Source organism: Diabrotica virgifera, chromosome 9 (assembly GCF_917563875.1).
Source record: "Diabrotica virgifera virgifera chromosome 9, PGI_DIABVI_V3a".
NCBI classification, from domain to species: Eukaryota; Metazoa; Arthropoda; class Insecta; order Coleoptera; family Chrysomelidae; genus Diabrotica; species Diabrotica virgifera.
This window is the reverse complement of record NC_065451.1, coordinates 195,395,293-195,415,582: the sequence shown is the minus strand read 5'-3', so window position 1 is coordinate 195,415,582 and position 20,290 is coordinate 195,395,293. Positions and strand designations below refer to the sequence as shown.

The 20,290-nt window shown below is 34.0% G+C and overlaps 1 protein-coding gene across 13 annotated transcripts in view; it reads right to left on the bottom strand.

The window, feature by feature from the left end:
* LOC114339236 (protein NDRG3) overlaps positions 1-20,290 on the bottom strand; it is a 658,690-nt gene that overhangs the window by 132,165 nt on the left and 506,235 nt on the right. For 9 of the 13 annotated variants that reach the window (XR_007700645.1, XR_007700646.1, XR_007700643.1 and 6 more), the window contains exon 2: positions 15,835-16,115. The exons of 3 other annotated variants lie outside the window; for them this stretch is intronic. Coding sequence is in view for 5 of the 10 variants with exons in the window: in XM_050661374.1 (XP_050517331.1) it covers positions 15,835-16,094 (260 nt within the window). In the remaining 5 variants the exon portion in view is untranslated. Of the gene's footprint in view, positions 1-2,918; positions 2,938-15,834; positions 16,116-20,290 lie in introns of those variants that run through there. One more of the 13 variants, XM_028289856.2, reaches the window with a different exon arrangement.

The following is a 20,290-nucleotide window of genomic DNA, read 5'->3' as shown; positions in this document are numbered from 1 at the left end:
TAGGTCTAATTGCTGCTTTATAGATTCTTGCTTTTGTGTCTTGTCTTAAGTGTTTGTTCTTCCAGATTGTGTCATTAAGAGATCCCGCCGCTTTACTTGCTTTTAAGCTTTGTTGTCGTACTTCCTCTTCAACATCTCCGTAACTGGTTATATCAATTCCCAGATATCTAAACCTTGCTTCCTGCTTTATTATTTTCCCATCAATTTCGATTTTACATCGTAGTGGGTATTTAGATGTTGTCATACATTTGGTTTTTTCTGCTGATATTATCATATTGTATTTCTTGGCTGTTGTATTAAAGATGTGTGTTAATCTTTGGAGATCGTCTTCTGTCTCGGCGATTAATGCGGCGTCGTCTGCATAACACAATACTTTGATTTCTTTATTCCCCATTCTGTAACTACGACCTTTACGTACTGCTTCTATTATTTCGTCCATTATTATATTAAAGAGCAGTGGGCTTAATGAGTCACCTTGTCTGACTCCACTTTGTACTGGTATAAACTGCGTTAGTTTTCCATTTATCTTTGCCTGTATTCGATTATGAAAGTAGATGTTTTCGATGGTTTGTATAATATTGATTGGTATGTTTCTTCCATACAGTAAATGTAAGACGTCTTCGACTTGGATACGATCGAAAGCCTTTGTCAGGTCTATAAAACATAGATATGCTGGTTTATTGTACTCAATGGCCTTTTCTGTGATTTGTCTCAGTACAAATACGGCGTCTACGCAGGATCTTCCGGATCTGAATCCTTGTTGTTCATCTGATAAAGTTGTTAGTTTATTGATTTTGTTGGTTAGGACTTTTGTGGTTAGCTTAAGTGCGGTGTTTAGTAGATTTATACCTCTATAATTGTTGGGGTCTTCTTTGTCTCCTTTTTTGAACATTGGTATCATTATGCTGTTTCTCCATGCGTCTGGTATCTTGCAGTGCAATATTAGTTTTTGTATAAGTTTTGTCATCTCTAGGGTTATACTTTCTCCTCCGTATTTTAGAAGCTCGTTGGTTATTCCGTCTGGTCCTATTTCCAATTCCATATTTCCAATTCCGTTCCAATTTTTATTTTAATAGAGGTATTTTATAACATAAAAAAATGTTACCCCTTTCATCCCCTTCACTTGACAGCTACGCCCTCAGATTTTTTAAATAGCAATGGGGGTCGTGCGATAGTTCGTTGGAAAGGGTTTGAAAAGAAGAATTCAAAAATGTATCACACTTTACTTTAACCTCAAGGATCTGTTTGTTAATAACGATTTATTGTTTGGAGATACACTTTGCGATATAACAATACAAAAGTAGGTACACTGGTTTTGCTTTAATATGGGCATTCGGTATAACAAAATTAACATTCGGTATAACGACACAAAATACTTTTGTGTCGTTTAAAGATATCGTGGTTAGAACAATTTTTTAAATAATCTAGTTGGCGTGTCTAGTTTTTGACAACTGTCATAAAAACCAAGCAATTAGCACTGTTGATTGTAAAGAATATAGACAAGAACTAGAGATTTGATGAGCTTTAGTGGTAACCTGTAAATTTTTAGTATTCAAAAGTCAAAACAATCAAAATGGCACCACCTCGTATATTAGTAGACAAATTTAATGAACGTTTTCCGGATCGTCCAATTGATCGACATTACTATAGACTGCTTGTCACCAAATTTTTTGAAACTGGTTCTGTCGAAAACAAGAAACGGGATGGTAGAAAAAAGATTTCTGAGGAAAAACAAGTAGATATTTTGTCTCAATTTGTAGTAAATCCATCCAGTTCAACTAGAAATGTTGCTCGCGAATGCGAAGTAAGTCACAGGATTGTTTTAAACATTTTAAAAAAGCAAAAAATTTCATCCCTATAAGATGCACGAATTGACAGAGGATTGACAGAGACAATATTGGAAAACTATGGATAATAATATTTCACAAGATCCAAATTATTTAAGACATATTTGTTTTTCCGATGAAGCTACATTCTATTTAAATGGTCATGTACATCGACAAAACGTAAGATATTGGTCTGACGAAAACCCTCGATTGTTTCGAGAGTGTCATACTCAATTTCCAACTAAATTAAATGTTTGGGCAGGTATACTAGAGGATCACATTATAGGCCCTTTTTTATCGAAGGCAATTTAACGGGGGAAAGCTATCTTAATCTGTTGGAGACACAAATAATTCCTGCAATTAATGATGTGCTTAGAAACAATTCAGGCGAATTCACCCAAGATATTGTTTTCCAGCAAGATGGATTGGACGTCGTGGATTCATTGAATGGCCACTAAGATCACCAGATCTTACTCCTCTAGATTTTTGCCTATGGGGTTACCTTAAATCCAAACTGTATGGGAGCCAGTTGACGACACTTGATGAACTCCGTCAAAGAATAATCGAAGAATGTAATAGGATTGATATGCAGACCCTACAAAGGGTTAGGGAGGCAACGAAACAAATAATCTACTTCTGCCAGGAAGTAAATGGAGAACATTTCGAGAATCTCCTGCAGTAATTGAAATTTTCTTTAGGATAATTTGGCAGTTCCTTTAATTTTAAAGATGTAATTTAATACATTATTTTTTGTAATAATTTTAAATAAAACCATACAAAATTTCAAACTTATACATTTTTGAATTCTTCTTTTCAAACCCTTTCCAACGAACTATCGCACGACCCCCATTGCTATTTAAAAAATCTGAGGGCGTAGCTGTCAAGTGAAGGGGTAACAATTTTTTTATGTTATATACCTCTATTAAAATAAACATTGACGGGTCCGAGCATTTTTCATGTTTGTCTTAAATAACGGAGTTTACTAGGGGGGATAAGACTTAATATCCACACTGTATTGATCCCCGAATAGAACGTTGTTTTCTACGCCGAATAATCACATTTTTTAACATATTTGTTTACATGCTTTCTTACCTCCGAAATTGAAACATTTCTCCGATATGAGTAGGTATTATTCACACCACTAGATTAACATATCAAAATTGACCGGATATACATTATCTTTTAATAGAATTATACACTATTTCTGTATTATACGACTTATAAATACCATGGAACTGTTAGAAAAATACACAGTTTTATTGACCCATACTTCAGAGCTTCGAGTTGTGCGTGCTTACTCTGAAGGGGTTGGGGTTTTACGTTTCGTGGAAGTTGTTGGAAGTCGTGGTCAAATGGAATATGTTGAATTAATTAATAAGGAATGAGCTATTAATTTCTAAGGGGTTTTGGTGATAGTCGAGTGAAACGAGAAAAAAAATCAGGAATAGAAAGTATTCTCCCTAATTTCAAATTGGGGTTTAAACTTGCTAGGAATAACCTTTTACTTCAAAACGCATCTACACTTCACCTATAAAAACTTACACAGGTAATACAACTTATGATGAAAAAACTCTTATATTCCTTACGTAGATAAAAGACAACAAAAACCCCAAAAACACAAGAGTAAACCGTTTGCATCAATTTAGTACAGAAAGTTCTCAAAACTCCAGGATATGACGTGCCTTAGGCTTCAGGTCGCCGGTGCCAGCTCCGGTGTATTTGTGTTCAGGAAACTAAAAAACCGATGAGTAATCCATCTGCATCAATTTAATGTCGAAAACTTTCGAAACTCCAGAAGATGACCTGCCTTAGGCACCAGGGGCTCCGTGGGTTGGATCTGATGGCGTATTAGCGTTCAGCAACCCCAAAAGCTTATGGGTAATCCGCTTGTATTAGTTTAGTACCGAAAACTCTCGAAACACAAGAAGATGACGAGCCTTAGGCACCAGGTACTCCAGTGTCTGTTCTGTTGGGGTATCCACGTTCAGCAACACCAAAAACCTATGAGTGATCCATTTGAATCAATGCAGTACCGAAGACCCCGGAAACTCCAGAAATTGACGCCCATTTCAATGACCCTTGGCACCAGGTGCACCGGGAGTCGGTTCTGATGGCATATTCGTATTTAGCGATCCCAAAAACCCTCCAGTAATCCATTTGCATCAATTAAATGCCGGAAACATTCGAAACTCCAGAAGATGACGTCCCTTACAGTGATCCTGGGCACCAGGTGCTCTGGAGGTCGATTCTCATTGTATATTTGTGTTTAGCGACCTCCAAACACTCGAGTAATCCATTTGCATCAATTTAATGCCGAAAACCCTCGAAACGCCAGAAGATGACTTGCCTTAGTAGTAGTTAGTAGTGGGCATCATGTACTCCAAAAGTCAATTCTGATGGCATATTCGTGTTTAGCGACCCCAAAAACCCATGAGTAATCCATTTGCATCAATTTAATGCCGAAAACTCTCGAAACTCCACAAGATGACGCCCCTTGCAGTGACCTTATGCACCAGGTGATCCGGGGGTCGGTTCTGATGGCGTATTCGTGTTCAGTGACCCCAAAAACCTCCCGAATAACAAAATTTGGTCCTTAGTATACTGATTTTGACATGTTTACCTGTACACTTTTGGATGCATTTTATGCACTTTAAAGTGCAATAATTATGCATTTCCACCCATTTTTGATTAGACTTTTTTACTGACGGCATCCTGAACATAATGCATAAAACTGCAAGTCTGTAGGTGCTGTATTTAAAAATCGATTTATTTTGTGTTAAATGCCCTCGTCTATATTCATCCCTGTTGTTTTCTTTTTCTTCTCTGCTCCATCAATATTCAAGAATTTCGTTGCTCACCCATTTAGCTCAATAAATTACCGTTTTGGAGTGTAATTTCCAGGGGCAACTCCGAATTGCATGAAAATTTGGATTTAGGTTCTACTTACGCTCCACTTCAAAGTTGAATTTGTGCCGTTGGTTGCTTTTACTTGGGGGGTGACATTTACCCCTTCTCCGGGAGTGAAAAACGCGTGTTTAAAATAAGGTCGGAAATGGATAAATCGACTTATTTTATGCACCTTTTGTTCTATAAAGTTTTTCACATAAGTCAATACTTTTCGAGTTATTCGCGATTTAAAATGTTGATTTTTCGACAAAAAAAACTACGTTTTCAGACCGTTTTTCCCAAATAACTCAAAAAGTAAATATTTTATCGAAAAAAATATTTTTAGCAAAAGTGTAGCCTATAAAAAAACGAAAAAAATGGTGTACCAGTAAAGTCTACAAATTGAGTAGAAGCAAAGTTGTAGCTCATGAAAAATACGTTCTTATTCGTCTAATTCCAAATCGAATAATTTTCGAAATATAATAATAAATCGAAAGAAGGGGTTTTCGGGAAAACCTTTTTAAAGTATCGAAAAAAGCTTATTATTTGTTTTTTACAAAAGTTTACAGCATCAAAAATAAACGAGTTACACTGAAAAAAAAAGTTGGCCCCTTTTTTGGGTAAAAAAAAATCGTGAAAACCTCCCTCTATTTAGCACCCTAAATGAAATTAATCGTTTGGCTTTATCATCTATTTTAACTGTATGTGTATTGTTTATATGATCTGTAAGTTTGATTGGTTTGAATTGCTTATTTTTGAAAACATATAGTTTTATAGTAAAAAAAAAATTTTCTAAAAATTTTTGAAAAATTTAATTTTTTCAAAATAACTTAAAAAGTATTAGTGATAAGAAAAATCTTAAAGAGTAAAAAAATGTAGGTTTTGCTATTATAAATATACTAGTTTTATTTTGTTTCTCCATAAGACAAAAATTGGTTAAGATATGGCTGTTCAAAATTTGCATACACTCGTGATTAGTGACCCATTCAAGCTTTCTCAATTATAACCCTTTTAAAAATAAACACTTTAAACCGGTGAGACTGACAGATCATATAAAAAATAGATAGGTAAGTAAATTGTTTGTAAAGCGGTAGCGATTACTTTTATTTGGGGAGCTAAACACGGCGAGATTTTCATGATTTTTTACAAAAAAAAAAGAGGTCCAACTTTATTTTGAGCGTAATTCGCTTATTTTTAATGCTAAAACTTTTGTTAACAATTAAGACAAAGCTTTTTATAAACACTTTAAAAAAGGTTAAATGGGTTTTTCCCGAAGAGTGCTTAATTTTTCGGTGATTTCACCTTGAAATATTCGATTTGGAATTAGACGAATAAGAACGTATTTTTCATGAGCTAACACCTTTGTTTTTATTTGATTGATAGACTTTGCTGATACACCATTTTCTTTGGGTTTTTTATAAGCTACACTTTTGCTAAGAATATTTTTTTCGATAAAATATTTACTTTTTGAGTTATTTGCGAAAAACCGTCTGAAAACGTAGTTTTTTTGTCGAAAAATCAACATTTTCAATGGCAAATAACTCGAAAAGTATTGACTTACGTAAAAAACTCTATAGAACAAAAGTTGCTTAAAATCAGTCAATTTATCCATTTCCGGTCTTATCTTGAACGTATGTTTTTTCACCCCCGAGAAGGGGTGACTGTCACCTCCCAAGTAAAAGCAACCAACGGCACAAATTCAACTTTGAAGTGGAGGGTAAGTAGAACCTAAATCCAAATTTTCATGCAATTCGGAGTTGCCCCTGAAAATTACACGGTATCGCCGAATTTCCCGTTCATTTACTGGGCTAATTGTTGTGTTTTGTTGTCATTGGTTCTCTTTAGTATCTTTTTATACTATTTGTGGCATATTATCTTTAAACATTTTCCACATTTCTACAATGTTATGTTCGAAGATTAATCCTTGGTGACTTTGTTCTATTTTCCCTGTCCACTCATGGACTACTATTAAACATTTCCAGAACAAGCTTTGTAATAATTAATTAAAATGCTAACGATGGCTTGTCTAATTCCATTCATCAATTTTATTAGGATTCCCAGCCCTATCTGTCTACATTGCAAACTATATTTTACCGCGGCCATCCATTTTACCGGCATAAAGACCCGATCTCAATAAAGCTGACATTAAATGCTGTTTCCACTGATTTGCGTGCCAGTTTAGATCGAACGTTTATTAATTTCCATATAAAACTACTTTATATTTGGAAAATTTAGAAATCTTTACAGGATATTCTTTCTAATGAAGTTATATCGATACTTAATATTAGTTCAAGGCTCTTGTCAAACGACGTTCCTTCCTGTTATTTTTTTGCTTCGGGCTCGATTTAAATATTTTTTTATCAATCTAATTTCGTGAATGGTTGTGGAAGAATTTATCATGAGCTGAAATACAGGCAGAAAGCTATGAGAAAAACACGCGAACGGTGGTCATGTTCATAGATTTTATCGAGTATAAGGAACAGAAATAAATAAAGCACTACATTTACATCAATAAAGCAGATTTGTACAACCAAACTCTGATAATCTTCACATTCTATACGACAGGAAGTAAAGGTAAAATTAGCAACATCAAAACAGAAATATTCTAACTCAAAGAAAGATGATGAGCTGCCATTGATTTCCTGGGTCAGGGCTGTTTCGGGGCTGATAGTCCATGGAGTCACTGAATATAGCCAGAAGAACGGGGACCATGGAACTATTGGTGGTAGAATTAAAGGTAGAAGGCTGAAGGCCAAGAGGAAGATGGAAGATGTCCAACAAGCTGGATAGAACAAAGAAAGACTCTGATAGGAAAATCCCTACATGATCGCAGCCAATGGAGACAACAAGCTAACAATATTCACATTATCATCACTACAGTACCATCATTACTGACAAGGGCTCAAGGAGGGTTAATGGAGTGCGCGCAGAAGAAGGAGACAAAGTGAGTCGCAGCGAACATTACCACCTAGTTTTATCATTCAAGTATAGCATTCATAAGAAATCCAAATATTATGTTATGCAGACGACGCCGCATTAATCGCCGAGATAGAAGACGATCGCCAAAGATACAACACACATCTTCAATACAACAGCCAAGAAATATAATATGATAATATCAGCAGAAAATACCAAATGTATGACAACATCTAAATACCCACTACGATGTAAAATCGAAATTGATGGGAAAATAATAAAGCAGGAAGCAAGGTTTAGATATCTGGGAATAGATATAACCAGTTACGGAGACGTTGAAGAGGAAGTACGACAACAAAGCTTAAAAGCAAGTAAAGCGGCGGGATCTCTTAATGACACAATCTGGAAGAACAAACACCCAAGACAAGACACAAAAGCAAGAATCTATAAAGCAGCAATAAGACCTCTATTGACATACATGGCGGAGACAAGACCTGAGACATCTAAAACGAGACTAGTACTAGAAACAACAGATGAAAATACTCCGACGAATATCAGGGAAAAGTCTGTTGGATAGGCAGCGAAACGAAAACATAAGAAGATCATGCAATGTAGAAAACATACATGGATGGGTGACAAAACAGAAGCAGGAGTGGAACGAACACATTAGTAGAATGGCAGAGGATAGGATAGTACGAATAGCACGAGATGTCACCAAATGGACGAAGAAGTATTGGCAGACCAAGAAAAAGATATTGAAGAATCAATATAATAGCATCAATAATTTATAATAGCACGAAAGATCAACACAATGTCATAGATAAGATTAAAGGTTAAGAAAAAAGATCCTCCAATAAAAAGAGTGGGAGGATCTTTATTCTTAACGTTTATTCTCATATTCTCATTCGCATATTCTCAATCTCAAAACAGATGTAGAACAGTCGCAATGCTTCAACTATCCACTATTCATAAGCTTCGATAGCAAACTTCGATACACTCACACATATGGCTATATCGAAAGCACTAAAGGAAATGAGAATACCAGAAAAAATAACAAATATCATCAAAGAAAACTATAGTGATACAGAAAATCAAGTTATCCACAATGGAATCTGACCCAGTAGCTGTTCTAAACGGAGTAAAATAGGGATGTGTTTCATCCTCCCTACCATTCAACATTATACTGGACTTCGTATCAACCAAGGTAACATCTAATAGAGAAAACTACTGGGGATTAACAAGCAGACTGAAAGATCTAGGTCTAGATTATGATCTAGGACATGTAACTAAAAATAGACAGATTACAAGAAGAATCAAAGAAAGTCAACCAGTCTGGTGTGATCAACAACCAGGAAATTGAGGGTGTGATGGAACTTGTATAACTGGGCAGCATAATTGATTGTAAGTGTGGTACAGGGTGTACAGGAAATAATTAATAAGGCTCGTAATGCCTACGTACAATATGCTTTATAACATGTGGAAATCCAAAATTTACCCAACTAAGACGAAACTAAAAATCTTCAACGCAAAAAATGTAAAAACTATATTCTGTAAGACTGTGAAACGTGGAAGATATCAGCACCAACAGTACACCAATTACTACTAAGTTTTTATCAATAGAGCGTCACGAAATATTCTTCGTATATTTCTCGAATGAAAATTTATGGAACCAAGCCAACCAATAAAATGTTATAAATGAAATAAGGCGAAGAAAATGGAGATGGCTAAGACCTCCAGATGACATTGTCAGGACTGCGCTGGATTGGAATCCTCAAGGTCGAAAGAAATTAGGCAGACCTTATAAAACTTGGAAATGACAGTGCTGGATAAAGGGAAACAAATTGGAAAATCCTGACTTGAAAGTGGTCAAGACAGATAATTGTGATTAAAAATCAGAGTGATACAATCTTAAATTTAAAGCGTTCTACGTCTTAAGACTACATTGTCATGTATTGTTCTGAAGCTATTTCCTTGTGGCATTTGTATAATCAACTATTTTCAATGGGAAATAAGCCACAATTTTACCAAAAAATGATTTTATTAACGTTTCGACGCCCAAGTCGGGTGTCGTTGTCAAAATACAAAATAATACTAAATTAAACAAAAATGTTGTTGCTTAGTAAAAAATTATTCTAATAATTTATTTAATCTGACTCATTTATATCGGCAATTCAGACAAGTATTATACATTTTACAGTAGAACACTTTAAAATTATATTGCCAATATTGATGAGTAGCGTTCCTGGGACGACTTTACTAAAAGATAGTCCATCTGATTACATGAAATCACGAGGTTTTTCCTGGTTTTCCCTCGTGATTTACTATGGAGTCTGGAGTCTCTAGCGCGAGAATTTTACTGCCACCGTTGCATTTGGTTGTCTTTTTACAGACAGATTACATGCTATGAGTTTTTGTGGCGGATATTCTTGAGTTGGTTTGATTTCATGTAATCAAATGAACTATCTTTTAGTAAAGTCGTCCCAGGAGCGCAACTCATCAATATTGGCAATATCATTTTAAAGTCTTCTACTTTAAAATGTATAATACTTGTCTGAATTGCCGATATAAATGAGTCAGATTAAATAAATTATTAGAAGAATTTTTTACTAAGCAACAACATTTTTGTTTAATTTAGTAGTATTTTGTATTTTGACAACGACACCCGACTTGGGCGTCGAAACGTTAATAAAATCATTTTTTTGGTAAAATTGTGGCTTATTTCCCATTGAAAATAGTTGATTGTCATGTAGTATCCTATGGTGTGTATTTGAAATCAAATTTAAAACTTTGTAAGAGAATAATAATACAGTCTATCCAAGATGAACCACAAATTAATTTATTAAAAATCATTACGAATTTAAAACATTTTGGACGCATTTTGGCCCAACACAAGCCATCATCAGCACTAACAGGTAATAACAGACCAAACAGAAAGGATGAAGAGTCAGTTGGCTCAGTCTAGTTATTAATACGCTACAAAAATCAAAATTTTAAAATTACATTACTTCACATGTTGTGGTTCAAAAGATATTTTAATTCAATCAAATTGTATTTTGACTAGGAAAGTTTTGGGGTAGTTCTGATTTCTTTCATTATATATATGGATTTTGGGCTGCTGAATTTGAATATAAGGGTTGTGGACAAAATTTCGCGACGGAAGATTTAGTAAATCGCGAAAAAAGCTAAAAATTTCTGCTTTTTGCCGCTATTTTTAAAAATCTCGAAAACTAATAAATTTTAATGAATGGTCTGTTAATAGAACTTAAAGTACTTAAAATTCTCTACAAATATCACTATTTACTTTTTTTTTCAAACGAACTTTTGGGTCTAAAGTGCAAGTTGATAATTGCCAATTTTTAATGGTCTCTGCAAAACCCACTTTTTACATTTCAAAACTTTATTATTATTAGAATGCTGTCATTTGATAAATTTACATCCTCCATCCTGTGGAGGATGTTGATATCCTAATTATCACAACAGCTTTTGAGATGGCACCGTTAAATGAACATGTGACAGTGGTGGGGGAAGATATCGATCTTCTGCTCAGTTTGATTTGCCTGTGTAGTCCTAACACAAAAAATATATTTTTTTTTGAAACCAGGAAAAAAAAAGGTTTCGCAAAGCTTCTGCATCCCTCATCTGGCTGCTGAAAAAATCCTAATAGACTATATCTTATTCCTACATGCGATGAGTGGTTGTGATACTACTTCTGCCTTGTTTAATCAGGGGAAACTGAATTTCCTAAAGTCCTGCAGAAGAAGACAGACTTGCAACCTACCATTTAGGCTTTTAAAGATCCCAATGCACACCAGGATGAGGTTGCCACAGCAGGAAACATGTTTCCCATGGCTCTATATGGAAGAAAAAAAGAGACCAGTTTGAACGATTTAAGATACAGACTATAGGTATCTTAATCATACAAAAATAAGACCAACATTGCCTCATTACCCCCTACCGAATCTGCTGCACGAGAACATTCACTTAGAGTTTATTATCAGGTGCAGCAATGGATATCTTTATATCAAGACACACCTACCAGCAACAAAAAGATCCCAAGTGAGTGGAGTTGGAAAAAATTACTAGTGGTCTCGTGCCAGTGCCGAACACTTTGAACCCTGCACCAAACTCACTACTACGGTATATTTCTTGTAAATGTAAAAAAGGGCTGCCAACGCAATTGTGGATGCAGGAAAGCGGACCTCCATTGTTCCTCAATTTGCACATCATGCGAAAGACTGAAGGTCATGCGCACAATGCGGAAGGTATGTTTAATCTCACAATCTATTTTTCAATCGTCATCTCTTCTTTAGAACAGACACCATCTCTTTTATTTCCCGGAACAAGCACTATATAATATATCGGGACCCATCGCCACCGGAGAACCACAGCCAGGACCTTCTAAAAGACAACGTATATATTTTTACAACTTCATATAATTTTATACATATTATAATCCGGTCAACTTAGACATTAAAATGCTTGGCAAATAACAAAAATTGCCGGAGAGCCAAATTTTGGTGGAGAGCTAGGGTATACCATAACAAATAAAGTTTAAAAAGTCCCCATCGATCCCATGTGTGCGTCAAAAGTTATTCGGGGTCAAAGGTCAAAATTTGAGATTTTTTGGATTTTTTTCGAAAACGGTAAGTTTTATCAAAAAAAAAAAAAAACCAAAACCAAACCTTAAACCAAAGTTGTAGATCTTAAAATTCTCTACAAAAATAGTCCTTACTATTTTTTTCCTAAGAGTTGCCATTCCTGAGATATCGCGATTCAAAGAGTCACATTATACATGATATGCACACGTTTCCACACCACCTGTGAGGTAGTGTACTCGGCGCGTTTTTTTACCGTGGTTTCCCTTGTAGGCCTACTCCACTAACTGTTTTGACAATTTTAGGATAATTTAAGGAAACAATACCGGTCAAGTTCTAGAAATTACCTTATTATTGATATTGATTATTGATATTGCTATTGATTATTAGGTTAACTATTGTTTTGATTTTTTTAGATATTTTAATCAGATTCATATTCTTGAAAGTCTACTTCAACAGTCAAGTCTTCTTCGATTTCATCTTCTTCCTCTTCCTCTTGCTGGATGTTCAAAAATTGTTCAAATGTGACTGAGTCATTGGTCTCTTCATTAAAATCACAGGAGTCTTCCTCTGTTGTACTAAACTGGACATTTGAGCAAGACTGACCTTGGCAGTTGGTACACACTAGAGAACACAGCCACCCGACTTTTTTACATCCACATTTGGCACTACAACCTTTTTTGCAATTGCAAAAAATAGTGTTAAGGAGTTTTTCTGGAGCAGGTGGGAGTAAGGTTTTAATCGGTTCCAGAGTAGTATCTATTAATTTCCAACCCCAGTCTTCTGGATTCATTTCATTGCCTAGCCATGTTTGAACTTGATAATATACTCGATACAAATGTTGAAAAGCAGATGCTGATGTTGGAGGAAGACATGATAGTTGTACTTGTTTCTTGTTTCGCGTATTTTTTACAAAAGTTAAGTATCGGTATTTATCAAGACAAATAATTTTTTTTGGAGCTCCATAAACCAAGTTCTGTAAAAACTTTACAGCAGTCAGTCAAATCTTTTTTTTTTCGAATAATTTAAGTACTGACGTTTTGCCCCTTCCGTACATTGCGGACGTTGTGTCGCAGCCGGTTATCGCATGTAAAAATAAAATGTACTTTTGGCATTTGAGATAAGCCGATAAACTATTCGAAGAATATATCTCTGTTCGCTGTTGAGCCTTTCCAGGTTTCAGAAAATAAATAACTTTATCTACTGGAGTCCTTGAAGTAATCAGTACCACCAAATCAACACCTTCACCAACTACAATTGTTGTGTTTGTTGCCTTAAATTGTTCAATTGCTGTCTCAATTATAAGGACATCTGCGTCATTTTTAGCTTGTTTCACTTCAATATTCGCAGCTGTTAATTTGTCAGTTACCATTTCAGTTTTCTTTCAGCTTTCTTCTTGCGGTTTATGGAGCTCCAAAAAAAATTATTTGTATTGATAAATACCGATACTTAACTTATGTAAAAAATACGCGAAACAAGAAATAAGTACAACTATCATGTCTTCCAACATCAGCATCTGCTTTTCAACATTTGTATCGAGTATATTATCAAGTTCAAACATGGCTAGGCAATGAACTGAATCCAGAAGACTGGGGTTGGAAATTAATAGATAATACTCTGGAACCGATTAAAACCTTACTCCCACCTGCTCCAGAAAAACTCCTTAACACTATTTTTTGCAATTGCAAAAAAGGTTTTAGTGCCAAATGTGGATGTAAAAAAGTCGGGTTGCTGTGTTCTCTAGTGTGTACCAACTGCCAAGGTCAGTCTTGCTCAAATGTCTAGTTTAGTACAACAGAGGAAGACTCCTGTGATTTTAATGAAGAGACCAATGGCTCAGTCACATCTGAACAATTTTTGAACATCCAGCAAAAGGAAGAGAAAGAAGACTTGACTGTTGAAGTAGACTTTCAAGAATATGAATCTGATTAAAATATCTAAAGAAATCAAAACAATAGTTAACCTAATAATCAATAGCAATATCAATAATCAATATCAATAATAAGGTAATATCTAGAACTTGACCGGTATTGTTTCCTTAAATTATCCTAAAATTGTCAAAACAGTTAGTGGAGTAGGCCTACAAGGGAAACCACGGTAAAAAAAACGCGCCGAGTACACTACCTCACAGGTGGTGTGGAAACGTGTGCATATCATGTATAATGTGACTCTTTGAATCGCGATATCTCAGGAATGGCAACTTTTAGGAAAAAAATAGTAAGGACTATTTTTGTACAGAATTTTAAGATTTACAACTTTGGTTTAAGGTTTTTTTTTTGATAAAACTTAGCGTTTTCGAAAAAAATCCAAAAAATCTCAAATTTTGACCTTTGACTCCGAATAACTTTTGACGCACACATGGGATCGATGAGGACTTTTTAAACTTTATTTGTTATGGTATACCCTAGCTCTCCACCAAAATTTGGCTCTCCGGCAATTTTTGTTATTTGAAATGTCTATATAGACCGGGTTAATTAAGACAACATTTTGTATTTTAATTTGTTTTGTATTTTAATTTGTAATATTAATAATCACGATATTTTAAGTTTTATTTTGTTAGAGGGGTTAGAGGTCACCTTTTGTGATACTAAATTTGTACAATTTCGACCTTTTTTTTCTTTTTAATTATTTGTGCAGAAAACTAGGAGAAATTTATCAAATGACAGCATTCTAATAAAAAATAAAGTTTTGAAATGTAAAAAGTGAGTTTTGCAGAGACCGTTGAAAATTGGCAATTTTCAATTTGCACTTAAGACCGAAAGGTTCGTTTAAAAAAAAGTAGATAGTGATATTTGTAGAGAATTTTAACTACTTTAATTTCTATTAAATTTACTAAAAATTAATAGTTTTCGAGATTTAAGCAATAAAGCGGGAAAAAGCAGAATTTTTTCGCTTTTTATTTACTCAATGTTCCGTCACGAAATTTTGTCCGCAAACTTCATATTCGGATTCAGCAGCCCAAAATCCGTATATAATGAAAGAAATCAGATTTATAGTAGTTTTACTACAAAAGCGATATTACGTAGGTCAACATTTTTGACGTAAGAGAACTGTCAAAAAATTAGAATGTGACTTTTCATTATTGCCATGTTTATTATAAACATGGCAATAATGAAAAGCCACATTCTAACGTTTTGACAGTTCTCTTACGTCAAAAATTTTGACCTACGTAATATCGCTTTTGTAGTAAAAATACTATACCCCAAAACTTTCCTACTAGGGAGTTTGTAGAGTACAAATTGACTGAATTATTTGGTGAAAAAATCATTTAAGGAAAAAGTACCTACTCTTGTCGAGAGTCCATCTTCTAAATTATTATAGAAGAGGAAATGTCAGAATAATGTGATTTTGATGTGTTTTAACTAGACTGAGCCGACTGATTACTGCTCGTTCCTCTTTGGTTTGTTGTTGTTGATAATGCCTCGTGTCCAAATTTTTTAAATTTGTAATGTTCATTTTTGAGACAATGTATTATTACCTCTAGACCAGATTTGTGAATCATGGATACATCTTTTCCTCATTGTAAGAGATCTCTTATTTTTACATGTTTGCTAAACACACACGAATTCCCCGAAAAAGCCTCCACCAACAAAATAATATAAACGACTTACCTGCCGCTAGCAATGCTCGTCCTCTGTCCACTCCCATCTCCAAGGAGTCTCTCTTCCCTTCCGTCCGGCTCGGCGTTGCTGTAGGTTCCAGAGACAAAGCTAAAAGCTTTCTTGAACCCATCTAGAAGGCCGAGGCCGCCAGAGCCGGACTGGCCCGGCGGCTGCGGCCCGGCGCCGGTCGGCACCATCGTTGTGGACCGGTAAACAGCATTCGAACCGGTCAGGGATCGATAAGTGCCCGTTAGGCTGCCGACGGGCATTGCGCCTCCTGTTGCCCCACGCTGGGTAAGGTACCATTACATCAAAAGTTCATTCGTGACATTAACAGGCAAAATTGGGTCTAGTTTTATCGACTTTGACAACAAAAATAATTTTTCATTACTTCAATATCGTTAAATTCATTTTAGTTTAATTGATTTTAAAATAACAACTTATTCTGTAGGAGATTACTGGATTCCCACTTATAACGAGTATGTAGAAATAAAAAAGGAGTATAATGCAATAAAATTTGTACTGAAACCAAAAGGAGTTAAAATCGAAGGTTCCACGTTCGTTAAAACTTGGACCCTTAAAACATAAACTGAAAATAAACTGGAGGCCTTTGAAATGTGGATCTACCCGAGAATTCTAAAGATTTCATGGACATAGCATACCTCAAGCTCAGAAGTGAACCAAACACAGTGAACCAAATTAGAACAAGTTAGTAAACAAGTTAGAATCTAGGCCATAAACTGAGAAAAAATAAGTACCAATATGCTCAACGAAAAGTAAAAGGAAATATCAAGGGAAAGAGACAACTAGGAAGGAAAAGTCAATCGTGACTAAGAAACATTCGGCAGTAGGCAGGGCTAAATTTTGAATAGCTAATAAGAACAGCTGAAGACAAAGAGAAAGAAAAACAATAGGGAATGAATAAATCTACATACAGGATACTTTTGGGTGACATCCAAAAGCCGTATTTCATCGCAAAAATTCTCAAATCTAGAATATTGAATACTTACAGAACATAATATATTTCTCTTTTGTATACAGTGTGTCTGCGTAACTAGGTACCATATGGGAAACTTTTTTAATATAAATTTTACGAAAAAAAGTTATTCTTTATGAAGTGTTCTGCATAGTAAAAAACCTAAGACGCAATCATCAAATATCAAAGTTTATCAACAGTATACGAGGTATGTCAAAAAAATATGAATTTCGTAAAGTAAAATGCCTTTATATTTTACAATATCGAAAATTGTCATTAAGAAAAGTTCTTTGTAATTAAAAATTATGTTATAATTTGCATTTACACTCTTCTAATTGAAAAAAAAATTTTTGAAAATTTTCCTCAAATCACGGACTCCCAACATCATTTTTATTTATGATAGCTCCGTTATTATTAATTTTATAAAAATTATTCTTTACAAAACGTTCTGCATAGTCTAAAAACTAAGATAAAATTATAAGGTATTAAATTTTGTCAATTTTATACGAGGTATGTCAAAAAATATGAATTTCGCTGAAGAGTAAAGTACCTTTATTTTTCACAATATTGAAATTTTTTATTATAAAATGTTGTTCAGAATTAAAAACTATGTTTCAATATGCAATTGCATTCTTCTAGTTGAAATATTGTGAAATATGAAGGTATTTTACTCTTGAGCGAAATTCATATTTTTTGACATACCTCGTAAAAAATTGAAAACAATTATTGATATCTTATGATTGCATCTTAGTTTTTTGACTATTTTTATAAAGAATAATTTTTTTCGCAAAATTAATAATAACGGAGTTATCTGAAATAAAAATAATGTTGGGTATCCGTAATTTGAGGAAAATTTAATTTTTTTTTTCAATTAGAAGAGTGTAAATGCATATTATAACATCGTTTTTAATTACAAACAATTTTTCTTAATAACAATTTTTGACATTGTGAAATATAAAGGCACTTTACTCTTGAGCGAAATTCATATTTTTTGACACCTCGTATACTGTTGACAAAATTTGATATCTGATGATTGCATCTTAGGTTTTAGACTATGCAGAGCACTTTATGAAGAATAACTTTTTTTCGTCAAATTGATATTAAAAAAGTTTCCCATATGGTTCCAAGTTACGCAGACACACTGTACGTATAATGCGCATAAATCCGGCCTTATTCGGAAACTTTAACGATGTGAGACCATTTTCCTCCTACTTGTCTAAAAAATCATCAAAACTGGGCCATAAATTAAAACGTTACTAAAAAACATTACATGCAATCTTGAGCATTTTAAAGTGGCAGTTTTTATGCACGGATTGTATAAAATGATAATTTTAGTATACAGTGAGCACGTAAAGGTTGAAATAAATTCATTTTTTCATGAATGGGCGTGTGGTATTATAATATCACCCTGTACAAAAGATGTTTGATTGAAAGTAAAGCATATCATAAATTGTCCGCCCTTGACCAAGGCCGACGCGTGAGGTTGCAAAGTTCATTCTAATATATAAGTAAACGCCCGATGATATCATCATCATTATTATTTGTAGTAGTAATGTAAAGGTAGGTCGTTACTGTGATATGTAAACAATTTATTATGGTTAATCGTTGATGGAGTTAAAAGTAAATATAACGTATTTGAACCAAGAAGAGAGTTTTAATTAATTGGGACCTAGAAGGCAGTAACCACACACTTATTTACAACAGGGGATTTTGGAAAAAAATCCCGAAACAGGTCAATTTTTATTTTTGAATTACGACTTTTTGGCATATATATCATACTAGTGACGTCACCCATCTGGGCGTGATGACGTCATCGATAATTTTTTAAATGAGAATAGAGGTTGTGTGATAGCTCATTTGAAAGGTAACTCAATTCTCTATTCAGTAATATAAACATTAACATAATTATTTATACAGGGTGTCAATTTTTTTTTAATTAAATTTATTGACATAAAAAGAAGAATGTATGTAATTTATTTAATTCAAAATACATTTTACTGCTCTCAGAAAACAGAAAAAAAAGTTTATTTGAAAAATAATCATTGCTTTTCGCTTAAATTAAATGTTCAAACTGTCAAGAGGCAGGTGGGTGGCTGATTTAATATTGAATTTAAGCAGAAAACAATGTTTATTTGTCAAATAAACATTTTTTCCTTCTTTTCCGATAGCAGTAAAATGTATTTTGAATTAAATAAATTACACACATTCTTTTTTTGGTCAATTAATTTACTTAAAAATAAATTTTTTTGGACACCCTGTAAAAATAAATATGTTAATATTTATATTGCTGAATAGACAATTGAATAACCTTTTAAATGAGCTATAACACGACCCCTATATTCATTTAAAAAAATCATCGATTACGTCATCACGCCCAGATGAATGACGTCACTAGTATGACATATAGGCCAAAAAATCGCAATTTAAAAATAAAAATCGACCTCTTTTGGAATTTATTTCCAAAATTGCCCATTCACGAAAAAATGAATTTATTCCAACGTTTACGTGCTCACTGTATAATAATCTGATGAATTTATTTCTCGAAAGTTTAAATATAAGGATCTTTATATAGAAAATAATAAGAATTGATTCGATAGTCTAAAAAATCGTAAAATGTACCATTTGAAATTTGAAAAAAAGGTCCTGATGTTACCGGATTGTCGATAATTGCTGAATGCCAAAAGCATGATTATGCTTTTGATCAAACGAATGATCAAATGATGGCCTTTTGAATGATCAAAAAGCCATCAGCATGATCTGTATGACGACATAAATTTTATTGAATATTTTTAATAGAAATTAAGCACAACATTTCAGTTGAATAACATAATAATGAAGCCTGTTCGTGTTCAATGTTTTCAGCCACGTAGGTTGCACTTAGGACCTTCGTAATTCGTCTAATTTCACTACAATCGGTTTAATACATTTCTCATAATAATTTTTCAATCTACAACTTTTTTAAACAAATTCAAATTCGTTAAAATTTTGCCCAACATAAACTAACTAATTAATGTAGAAGTTTGCCATTTTTTTTATACAGGGTGTCCCAAAAGTAGTGGAACGGTCGAATATTTCGCGAACTAAACATCGGATCGAAAAATTGAAAAATACGTGTTCAATCATTTTCAAAAATCTATCCAATGACACCAAACACCAACCCCCACTACACCCCCTGGAGGTGGGGTGGAGGGTAACTTTAAAATCTCAAATAGAAACCCCTAGTTTTTCTTACACATTTGGATTCGTTACGTAAAAGTAAGCAACTTTTATTCAAGACATTTTTTGGAACTGTGGATAGATGGCGCTATAATTGAGAAAAACGATTTATCCTGATACCATAGGTAAATTATAGAAACGGTCTAATATCTCGAGAAATACACTTCCAAATGAGAAACCAAAACAAAAGGTTTTTAATACTTTTCGAAAACCTATCGAATAACATTAAACATGACCCTCCAACCCACCCCCTGGAGGTGGGGTGGGGGGTAA